The sequence below is a fragment of the Pseudophryne corroboree genome, chromosome 3, assembly GCF_028390025.1.
Source record: "Pseudophryne corroboree isolate aPseCor3 chromosome 3, aPseCor3.hap2, whole genome shotgun sequence".
Taxonomy (NCBI): domain Eukaryota; kingdom Metazoa; phylum Chordata; class Amphibia; order Anura; family Myobatrachidae; genus Pseudophryne; species Pseudophryne corroboree.
In genome coordinates, this window is record NC_086446.1 from 750,395,952 (window position 1) to 750,408,208 (window position 12,257).

The window sequence follows — 12,257 nt, forward strand, 5'->3', positions numbered from 1 at the left end:
CGGGTGACCCCACCGCTAGCCGCTAAGTTCCCACCATTGAAAGTAATGGAGGGAGCTGTGCGAGGCGCTGTCAGTGTACAGACGGCGTCCAGCCAATCAGCTGAGCGCCACGGCAGTAGCGCTTCCTGATTGGCTGAAGGGACGTCAGTGACAGGGAGTCACGTGACGTCCCGACATTCGGGAGAAAGGAGTGTAATGTGAAAACATTACACTCCTTTCTAGTCCGGTGGACCGTGATCGTTTTTTTATTTTACAAAGTACGTGGATATACCCCTGGACCTGGACCTCTGGACGGACGCTGGAAGGTGAGTATAATTTTTTGACAGGTACCCTCGGATCGTCGGAGATCGTTGCAGTCGGCGTGTCAACACAGGTAAGTATGTGTGTGTCGGTGTATGAAATAAAGTTTTACTATCAAGGTGTGTGTGTCCTGTTTTTATTTGGGTATTTTTTTCCCAGTAGTACTACAGGTACCAGCGGGCCCGTTTTTCTCCCGCATGCTGGTACTTGTGGTTCTCCAAGTACCAGCTTGCGGGGGAGGCTTGCTGGGACTTGTAGTACTAATGGAAAAAACAATCTTTTTTTTTTACACAAAGGCTATCAGCCCCCCCATCCGCAGCCCATTGGATGGGGGGGGGACAGCCTCGGGCTTCACCCCTGGCCCTTGGGTGGCTGGGGGGGGGGGACCCCTTGATTGAAGGGGTCCCCACTCCCCCAGGGTACCCCGGCCAGGGGTGACTAGTTGGATATTTAATGCCACGGCCGCAGGGCACGGCATAAAAGTGACCCCCGGCTGTGGCATTATCTGTCCAGCTAGTGGAGCCCGATGCTGGTGTTAAAAATACGGGGGACCCCTACTCGTTTTGTCCCCCGTATTTTTGGCACCAGCATCAGGCGCAGAGCCCGGTGCTGGTTTTAAAAATACGGGGGATCCCCTGTCAATTTTTCCCCCGGATTTTTAGAACCAGGACCAGCTCAATGAGCCCGAGGCTGGTTATGCTTTGGAGGGGGGACCCCACGCCATTTTTTTCACAGATTTTACCGTTCCAGCAATTGGGCAGGAAGGCGAATTCAGCACGCCCACTGCTCGCCGATTGGCCGGAATCCGCCTGCGGGAGGGGCGAATCTGTTTTACATTGAATATAGTGAAACCAGGGTCCCGGCGACAGGGCTGCAGCTGGCGATAGCGGGCGAATCACACAGAGGCGGATCTAATGCCGCGATTCGCCCGCTATTGCATATACCCCCATGAGTTTAATATTAATATGCTGTTCAGCAATAAAATATATATATGACATGATAACGTCATAAGGCGTGCAATGGCTGTCCGTTGCCTATTGTGGTGTCTGTCTGCATAGCGAGTAAGGCTAGCGCAGACTAAAAATAATTTTCAAGTCCTATTTTAATGGCAATTCAAATAAACATCGGAGTCTCGGAAGTTATTCCGCCAGCTCTAACAAAAGACAGTCTTTCCAAAGGGCCAATTTCCCTTTGGGTACCATAGTGTTTATTTAACTGGTCTTATAATTTAATGCACGATTCTATGTCAAATCTCACACCGATAACTACGAGTGAGAAGGGTACATTAGACCAGCACTCAGATAGTGCGGGGTTGTTGCCAACATACATTGATAAATTACAGTGAGTCAATGTCTCCATTGTTACACTTAGTAGACTTTGACCACTATTTAATCGTTTCCAAGATGACGCCATCCGCCATTGGTAAATGCGTCTGTGTCAAACATTATAAAGACCCAAGAAACATTTGGGTCACTAGACTATGTATGGAAACAATGACATTACTGTTAAAAGAAGCTGCAGAGTATATCTGTAAAGCCTCTTCTAACGACGGTACTTCGATTCTCACTTTTCATCGTCGCTAGTTCAGCACGACAAGGCCACAGCTTGTTGGTCCTAAATTTGATATTCAGCCATTACCGCATCCAGTATCAAAACGGAATACTTGTGCCGGCGTTTAATTCCTTTAGACTTCAGTTTTTCAAGGCGGTGGTACAAAACACTCACGCCTTGTAACGACAGGACGCTACAGTCAGCAAGCCAGTGGCTTGATGACCTCTTTTCTTTATCATCCACTAGGGGTCACTGGAGTACTCTTGGGATATGGACGGGCGTAGCCGAACAAGGGCACTGAATATTTAAATTCAGGACCCTCCCCCCCCTCCATATCCCCGAGTACCTCAGTGTACGACCTCAGTGTTTTTTCGGTGCTCACAGCACGAACAAGGCTTGTGGTATATCCACACTTGGATTTTTATTTTTAAATTTTTATTTTTACTTTTTATTTTTACACTTAGCACATCCCTTCCCAGTTTCTGGAAAAACATGGGTCCGGGATAGTGCCGCTGCACGGGCAGCGAATGGCGTGTCGGTCCTCACAAAGAGCACCCTCACAGCCACAGGCGCTACAAGGCAGCGCATGGCGTGTCGGTCCTCACAAAGAGCACCCTCACAGCCACAGGCAGACTGTCTCCTACTGCAACTGGACGGAGATTACAAGCCCCGTCACAGCCAGGAGGAGAGCTGAAAACTGGACGGTGCTTACAGTAAGAAGCCCCGTCACAGCCAGGATGGAAGCCCCGTCACAATCTGGACGGAGCTTACAGAAGTGCGACACTGCAAGGTATGGTGGGGGGGGGTCAGGGCGGTCAGCTCACGCTGCCGCCCTGCTGTGTGGGAAAAGCCTTTATTTTTACCGCCGCTTTGCCCGCCGCTTACAGAGGACCCCGCTGAACGAGAGAGCGGCCGCACGTCACTCACAGACGCCGGCCGCTCTCCCAGCCACTGTACCAGTACTCTGCCACTGTAACCGAGCGGCCGCACGTCACTCAGACGCCGGCCGCTCTCCCAGCACGGTAACCGAGCGGCCGCACGTCACTCAGACGCCGGCCGCTCTCCCAGCACGGTAACCGAGCGGCCGCACGTCACTCAGACGCCGGCCGCTCTCCCAGCCACTGTACGCGAGCGCCGCCCAAGCAGCCACTCTGCGTACCCGGGTCTAAAGCTCCGAGCGGCCGTACGTCACTAAAGACGCCGGCCGCTCTTCCAGCGCTGCACCCGGCCACTGCTGTATGAGGCGCCGCCCGTTCCTAGGGCTCCCCGGCGCACTATACCAGCGCTCCCCGGGTTTCCCCAAGCTCCCTGCACTCGCTTCCGGCGCTGCACAGGGAGAAGCTACATCACAAGCAGCGCGGCTGCGGGGGGGTGACGGTGAGTAAAGCCCATAGCAGCAGCAAAGGCTGCATGGGTTAAGAGACTGCTCAGTTTTAAATAAGAGACTGCTCAGTTTTAAACAAGTTATTGACCCATAGCAGCAGCAAAGGCTGCTTGGGAATAAGATATGTTGGAAATAATACAATTCACTGCAGGCAGTGTTGAGTAAAGCCCATAGCAGCAGAAGGCTGCATGGGTTAAGAGACTGCTTAGTGTTTAAACAGTTAATGAAATAACTGGAAGGCTAACTAAAGCATAAGGCTGCATAATGTATTGTAAACTGCACGGATTTTACTGTATAATAGGCCTGTAACTGTAGAATAGGCTATTAAGCCTATATTTAATGTATAATAGGCTATTAAGCCTATATATTAACGCTGCAGCAGGTAACCTGTCCTGTGATTTTCAGTGGAAGCATGGCATGACGGTCATTTTAATCATTGCTGTTCTTACAGGTTATAATTCCAGAACATTCCGCCCATACACCTATACTCCACAAGGAGGCGCAGGGGTGTTAGTGGGAATTTTTTGGTTCAGTTTTCACATAAGTCAGCCATGTAATCTGTATTTCTACTTAATTCTAGAACATTCCTGCCCTACATCTCTCAGCCACCAGAGGCGCAGGGAAGTTAGTAGGAATTTGGTTGGGGTTTCATATGCCCATGTGAACTGCTTTTCACATAAAGAATACTTTGATTTCTCTTCATATCGAATAAATCTTTCGTTTTTTGCTAAAGATTTCCGTAGAGAGAAACAAGCTTGAGTTTCATATGAATATGCTGTTCAGCAATAACATATATATATATGACACATAATAACTTCATTAAGTCGTGCAAGTGTCTGTCTATTGCCTATTATTTTATGGTGTCTGTCTACATAGCGAGTAAGGCTATAGTGCAGACTAAAAATAATTTTAAAAATCCTATGTTAACATTGGCAATTCAAATTAAAAGAGCGGTAACATCGGAGTCTCGGAATGACTCCGCCAGCCCTAACAAAAGACAGTCTTCCAAAGGGCCAATTTCCCTTTGGGTACCAGAGTGTTTATTTCACTCGATTCTATGTCAAATTATAACTACGAGTGAGAAGGGTACATTAGACCAGCACTCAGATAGTGCGGGGGGGTTGTTAACAACCATACATAATCGTTTCCAAAAGGACGCGATCCGCCATTGCTAGATGATTTTCTTTCAAACATTATAAAAACCCAGGATACATTTGGGTCACTAGAATCTATGTATCAAACAATGACGATCACTGGTAAAAGAAGCTGCAGAGTATATCTGTAAAGCTTCTGCTAACGCCGGTTAATTTCATTGTCGCTAGTTAAGCGCGACAAGGCCAGAGCTTGTTTGCTCATAAATTTGATATACTTGTAACGGTATTTTATCCCTTTATGATATTCAGCCATTACCGCATACAGTATATTTGTAACGGCGTTTTATCCCTTTATGAGGAACAGTCACGCCTTGTAACGACAGGACGTTACAGTCAGCAAGCCAGTGGTTTGATGACTTCTTTTACAATTGTGGAAGCGCGTATTTACATGTTACATTTGCGAGGTTTCAGGACTTCAACTCATACAGGTCTCAGCTATTTACAGCTTAAAGGACAAAACTGCCTCTGTCGAACGGTTGGCAGGTTGTCATTTAGTCTTTGCAGGTTTATAAACCAGGCAGTAGTACGCCAACAGAGTCAGAGTTACTTATTCCCCTCTGTTTGAGCAAAACCAAACAGCTCCGTTGCAATATCAATCAGCAAGTCATTTACTACAGTTAGAAAATGGATTTTCTGCGGTTAGTATTTGCTTATTGGAGCCACACAATTGCATAATTGCATTTGAATGCGTATTTACCCAGTCCGGTTTGTTCTTCACAGGTTCTAGCGGTTGCAAATCGCCACAACCATTAACCATTTCATGTCTACCGTTGCTTATCGCTTTGGGTATTTACCAAAGTGAGGTTGGGATGATAGCTCATCTCACATAAGAACTCTGTCTCAACAAAGTTCCTTTAACTTGCGCTACTAAGGTATACTGCGGTAGCAGATCAAGTTCGAAAACAATCACATCTAATTCCGTCTAAACGATGTCAATGCCTAGGTAAGATGATAAATACGGTAAATCAAAGACTTTTACCTACTACACCAGCAATAACAAATGTACGTCTAGTAATTAGTGCAAAACACGCACACTAGCGGTACATTGGTGTATTCACCTATTAAGAATAAAGTTGTGTTTTCAATTTAGTTCGCCACCCTTCACTCGCGTTTCCCACAGAGGGAAAAGGGTGCATATACTCTGGACGACAGTCGCAGAGGGTCAGGATTTGTAGTTAAAATCAGCAACAAAGATTGCTGTCGATAAAGGTCCTAGAACTCTGTGCATTTTACAATGCAATACATGATTCGCTTTCAGTCTGACCAGGTATATACTCTGGTTTCTCTTCAGAACGAATAAATCTTTCGCCTTTTACTAAAGATTTCTGTGGAGAGGAACAACCATGAGTTTCAGGTAAATGTTTGATGCCTGTCTCACGCTGGCCTTAAGCAGTCAAACAAGGCAACGGCAGTTGCATACACAACAACCAGTGAGAACCAAAAAGCCGCATGGTAATGCGGCATGTGACTCAAATCCTCAATGGCTTAGAACACCATTATGTGAAAATGTCAAGAGATCATTACGTGAGTGGACATCTGTTAGACAGAGGATCTCACCCGTCAGGATTTGGATCCTGAAAACTGGACATTAAATCCAGAGGTGTTTCATATGTGAGTCCACAGAAGGGGGTTACCCTCAAGTATACATGATGGCATCTCGCCACAATTACAAAAGCTCAGTATGTGTACAAAACAGATCACAAGGGCAGTGGCGGTGGAGTCTCTCACATTCATGTGGTCATTCAGCATCGTGTATCTGGCTCCACCAGTTTCCGCTGCTCTCTCCGTTGTCAAAACGGCTCATAAGACAGTTTGTCACAGTCATACTGGTGGTAGCTCATGGGTTTCGGAGAAGTTTGCTTCTCGAATTTTCAAGGAATACTTGCACACGATCTTGGCCCGCTCATAATACGTCCAGCCTGTTACATCAGGGAACGTTAGTTTACCCATAGTTACCTATGTACCTATTATCTATGTACCGCAGCTGCGGTTGACGGGGTGAGGGTGCAGACCGCCCTCTTAAGAAATTGAGCATTACAGTATCGGTTATACTAACCATGTTACGAAATAGTAAGCCGTTTAAGGCAGCTCATTTTTACAAAATTTCGTGGGCTTACATAGGTTGTAAACCTCGGAAGTTTCCAACATCATCCTTCAAGTAACCCGTATTCTGTTAAACGGGGTGGAATGGAAAACTGCGTTGATCTGCACGAAGAGTGCAGGTATCTGTGTGGTAAACTTATTTTCAAAGACGTTTGCCTCTATTGGCGTCTGTACACATCTTTCTACAAGGTGTCATCAAAGTTCACACTCTATTTATCCCACCTACAGCGCCAGGCGACTTGAAGTTGGGTTCAGATTTCTTACAGTTTTCATATTTTGAACCCTTTCAACAAATGGGAATTAAGTTTCTCACTTTGGAAAACAATTTTCTTATAGCCTTGGCTTCGGCAAGGGTTTTGTTTTCATATTTGGGTGCCTTGTATTCCAAGCCACCGTATTTGAGTTTTCTCATGACAAAGCAGATCTTCGGACGAATCACGCTTTCGTATTCTTCACATCAATATACCAATAGGGGTTCCTGTGTGGACAGCACATTCTAGAATTCTGAATGTGGTACACGCATTACGCGTTTATATATGTCCCGAACGTCAACAGTACGTGATATGAATACGTTGTTTGTTCTCTATGATACTGCCAACTGGGGTTAGCCAGTTTCTTAGCAGACATTATCCAGTTGGGTAATAATAATGACTACAAGTCAGGTTTACTTTAAGGCTAAGTTACAATCGCCTACGTCAGTAATAGCTCATCCCACAGGTTCTGTGGGAATGTCAGACCCAGTGGGTCGTGGAGTGTCTAAAACGCGGCTATATAGCCTTCATGTGCACCATGTTTGTGCACGTTTACACGTTATAAATGGTGGCGCCATCAGCATCTAGCTTTGGGCTGCCTACTGTTACAAGTATCAAACAGCTCTCCCGCCCACGAGGGAAGCTTTGGTACGTCCCAAGAGTACTCCAGTGACCCCTAGTGGATGATAAAGAAAATAGGATTTTGGTACTTACCAGGTAAATCCTTTTCTTTGAATCCATAGGGGGCACTGGACGCCCACCCAGAGCAGTTTTACCGGGGTTGTTTTAAGCTCAAGGGAGCTTAGGGTAACAAGTTTTACTTCATTGATATTAAGCTCAGAGGAGCTTATGGTAACACATTTTCACCGATTGGTTCAAATTATAAAGTTCTATCGGTTATGGTGTCAACTGTTTAGTTGACAGTAAGGTTATGGGTCAACATTGTGTTGTCCGTTATGTTATAGGTATTCTCCATTGTCAACCTCTCTATATCGTTCCTGTTCGCTCAGTAAAAAACACTGAGGTCGTACACTGAGGTACTCGGGGATATGGAGGGGGGGGAGGGTCCTGAATTTAAATATTCAGTGCCCTTGTTCGGCTACGCCCGTCCATATCCCAAGAGTACTCCAGTGCCCCCTATGGATTCAAAGAAAAGGATTTACCTGGTAAGTACCAAAATCCTATTTTCCAATTGTGGAAGCGCGTCTTTACATGTTACTTTTGCGGGGTTTCCAGACTTCAACTCATGGAGGTCTCAGCTAGTTACAAATTAAAGGACATGACTGCCTCAGTCGAACGGTTTGGCAGGTAGTCATTTGGTCTCTGCTGGGTTTTCAGCTGTCTTTATAATACAGGCAGTAGTACAACAACAGAGTCAGGGTTGCTTATTCCCCTCTGTTTGGGGTAACAAAACCATACAGCTACGTCGCAGTTTCAATCAGCAAGTCACTTACTGCAGTTTGAAAATAGATTTGCTGCGGTTAGTATTGGCAGATTGGAGCCACAAAATTGCATACTTGCACTTGATCTGCACAATGCAGATATACCCATTCCGGTTTGTTCATCACAGGTTTTAGCGTTTGCAAATCGCCACAACCATTAACCATTTCAGGTCTACCGTTTCTTATACTCTGGTATTTACCAAAGTGATGTTGGAAGATGATAGTTCATCTCACATAAGAACTCTGTCGCAACAGAGTTTCTCTATCTTAGATGATCTGCTCATAAGAACTCTGTATCAACAAAGTTCCTCTAACTTGCGCTACTAATGTATACTGCGGTGGCAGATCACGTTCACAATTCCTAGGTAAGATTATAAATACGGTAATTCAAAGCATTTACCTACTACACCAGCAAGAACAAATGTACATCTAGTAATTAGTGCAATTCACGCACACTAACGGTACATTGGTGTATTCACCTAGTTAAGATAATAATGCGTTTTAAAGCGATTTAGTTCGCCGCCCTTCACTCGCGGTTCCCACAGAGGGGCGAGGGTGTCTGGACGAGAGTCGCAGAGGTTCAGGAGTTGTAGTTTACAAAAAATCAGCGACAGAGGTTCTAAAACACGATAGATTGCTGTCGATAAATGTCCTGGAACTACGTGAATTTTACAATGCACTACATGCTTCGCTTTCAGTCTGACCACGGGCAGTCAGACAACGCAACGGCAGTTGCATACAGAGAACAAAAAAGCCGCATGGCAATGCGGCAGGTAACTCCAATCCTCAATGGCTCAGAACACCATTATGTGAAAATGTCAAGAGATTATTCCGTGAGTGGACATCTGTTAGACAGATGATCTCACCCGTCAGAATTTGGATCCTGAAAACTGGACATTAAATCCAGAGGTGTTTCATATGTGAGTCCACAGAAGGGGGTTACCCTCAGGTATACATGATGGTATCTCGCCACAATTACAAAAGCTCAGTATGTGTACAAAACAACAGATCACAAGGGCAGTGGCGGTGGAGTCTCTCACATTCGTGTGGTCATTCAGCATCGTGTATCTGGCTCCACCATTTTCCGCTGCTCTCTCTCTCTCTCCGTTGTCAAAACGGATCATAAGACAGTTCGTCACAGTCATACTGATGGTATCTCATGTGTGTCGGAGAAGTTGCTTCTCGAATTTCCAAGGAATACTTGCACACGATCTTGGGCCGCTCATAATACGTCCAACCTGGTACATCAGGGAACGTTTTTTTACCCATAGTTACCTATGTACCTATTACCTATGTACCGCAGCTGCGGTTGATGGGGTGAGGGTTCAAACCGCCCTCTTAAGAAATAGAGCATTACAGTGTCGGTTATACCAACCAGGTTACGAGCTAGTAGACCGCTTAAGGCAGCTCATTATTACAAAATTTCGTGTGCTTACATAAGTCGTAAACCTCGGAAGTTTCCGACATCATCCTTCAAGTTATCCGTATTCTGTTAAACGGGGTGGTATGGAAAACTGCGTTTACTTGCACGGAGGGTGCAGGTATCTGTGTAGTAAACTTATCTTCAAAGACGTTTGTCTTTATTGCGTCTGTACACACCGTTATACAAGGTGTCACCAAAGTTCAGATTCTATTTATCTCACCTACAGCGCCAGGTGGCTTGAGGTTGGGTTCAGATTTCTTACAGTTTTCATATTTTGAACCCTTACAACAAATGGGGATTAAGTTTCTCACTTTGGAAAACATTTTTATTCTAGCCTTGGCTTCGGCAAGGGTTTTGTTTTCATATTTGGGTGCCTTGTATTCCAAGCCACCGTATTTGAGTTTTCTCATGACAAAGCAGATCTTCGGACGAATTCCGCTTTCGTATTCTTCACATCAATATACCAATAGTGGTTCCTGTGTGGACAGCACATTCTAGAATTCTGAATGTGGTACACGCATTACGCGTTTATATATGTCCCGAATGTCTACAGTACGTGATATCAATACGTTGTTTGTTCTCTATGATTCTGCCAACTGGGGTTAGCCAGTTTCTCAGCAGACATTATCCAGTGGGATAATAATAATGACTACAAGTCAGGCTTACTTTAAGGCTAAGTTACAATCGCCTACGTCAGTAATAGCTCATCCCACAGGTTCTGTGGGAATGTCAGACCCAGCGGGTCGTGGAGCGTCTACGACGCGGCTACATAGCCGTGCACGTTTACACGTTATGAATGGTGGCGCCATCAGCATCTAGCTTTGGCCTGCCTACTGTTACAAGTATCAAACAGCTCTCCCGCCCACGAGGGAAGCTTTGGTACGTCCCAAGAGTACTCCAGTGACCCCTAGTGGATGATAAAGAAAATAGGATTTTGGTACTTACCAGGTAAATCCTTTTCTTTGAATCCATAGGGGGCACTGGACGCCCACCCAGAGCAGTTTTACCTGGGTTGTTTTAAGCTCAAGGGAGCTTAGGGTAACAAGTTTTACTTGATTGATATTAAGCTCAGAGGAGCTTATGGTAACACATTTTCACCGATTGGTTCAAATTATAAAGTTCTATCGGTTATGGTGTCAACTGTTTAGTTGACAGTAAGGTTATGGGTCAACATTGTTGTTGTCCGTTATGTTATGGTTATGGTGTCAACTGTTTAGTTGACAGTAAGGTTATGGGTCAACATTGTGGTTGTCCGTTATGTTATAGGTATTCTCCATTGTCAACCTCTCTATATAGTTCCTGTTCGCTCAGTAAAAAACACTGAGAGAGTACACTGAGGTACTCGGGGATATGGAGGGGGGGGAGAGTCCTAAATTTAAATATTCAGTGCCTTTGTTCGGCTACGCCCGTCCATATCCCAAGAGTACTCCAGTGCCCCCTATGGATTCAAAGAAAAGGATTTACCTGGTAAGTACCAAAATCCTATTTTCCCAGCCCCTCGAATTTATCTGGGAGTGGGCTTATAGCAAAGCCCCTTTAGAACTAGCAGAAGAACGGAGGCTCACCAGGATTTAGAATGTCAAAGTTCTATCTGTTAGGAGTTTGACATCTGTGACCACATAACCATGTCTGGTAAAGGACATCACATCTAGAGGTTTTACATCTCAAATGATAAACGTCTTTGGGGTCAGTTCAATTCAGCACAGATTGAATGGCGCCAGGAATTAGCTTCCGGTGCTATTCAATTCAGGACGGTTCTCACTGACTAAACAGGGCGTTTGTCGGCGTTCTCCGACTTAAGTGCCCAGCGCGATGCTTTTCTGCCGTGCTAAGGGCAGAAAACGATATATCGCGCCAGCACTTTTGTCGGATTTCTGCTTGCAACCACAGAAGGGTGCGTGAAGAAATCCTCTCGTCGGGCTTCTCATCACGCTGAATTAAATAGCACAGGGAGCTAATTCCCGTCGCTATTAAATCCGTGCTGAATTGAATTTACCCGTTTGAATTTTGTTCATTTTTTTTCTCTCTAATGCATATATTTACTTTGCCAGCTGTTGATCTTGCCCAGGCCGGGAGAAACCTGGAGGCTAAAATCTATGAGACTCTCCAATGGCAGGTGAGCTTCCGCTGTTCATTATACAACACATCTATTCTGCTTTGGTAATCAGATGCCTGGCTGTACATTGCTTTGTACACTGTGTTCCCTTTCTACTAGGGGAGCAAATAATGTGGCCTTTCCCAATCTCGCCAGTTAATATACTGTACATGGTGTTAAACACAACGCCTGAAACCTGCAGATCCATTAAATAAATGGGTCCAAATTAGAATTTTTAATCCACTATCTGTGTACTTAGGGATTGGTCCGTTGGCTACCACTAATGTAGAGATGCTTTTTCTTCAGGTTGCTTGGGTGCAGTGGGTAAAAGTTGTTCACTGTGAAACGGACACGTCACAATGGAATTAAGAATGTCCCCCGTAACAGTTTAACATTGATCTATCCACAGAGTTCTTTAACGGATAATGTTTACACTGTTCTTAAACGGCACTTTAGGAATACTGATCCACACTTTATTTCCCAGATCTGGACCATGTTACCGGGATTCTGCACCAAACCTGTAGACGTCGTGGACTCTTTCAAGGGGATTGCAC

At 45.2% G+C, this 12,257-nt stretch overlaps 1 protein-coding gene, 1 non-coding gene and 1 pseudogene across 2 annotated transcripts in view; all 3 read left to right on the forward strand.

Annotated features, from left to right (window-relative positions):
- The window catches only part of RRP12 (ribosomal RNA processing 12 homolog), a 210,120-nt gene that overhangs the window by 120,362 nt on the left and 77,501 nt on the right, over nucleotides 1-12,257 (forward strand). Inside the window, exons 16-17 of the mRNA XM_063962348.1 lie at nucleotides 11,660-11,724; nucleotides 12,188-12,257. The exon at nucleotides 12,188-12,257 is cut by the window's right edge and continues 93 nt beyond it. Of these exons, the coding sequence (XP_063818418.1) occupies nucleotides 11,660-11,724; nucleotides 12,188-12,257 (135 nt within the window). The remainder of the gene's footprint in view (nucleotides 1-11,659; nucleotides 11,725-12,187) is intronic.
- On the forward strand, nucleotides 3,919-4,026 carry LOC134899929 (U5 spliceosomal RNA; annotated as a pseudogene).
- Nucleotides 5,661-5,775, forward strand: LOC134899869 (U5 spliceosomal RNA). The gene has a single exon (XR_010173418.1). It is a non-coding gene; the product is annotated as a U5 spliceosomal RNA (small nuclear RNA).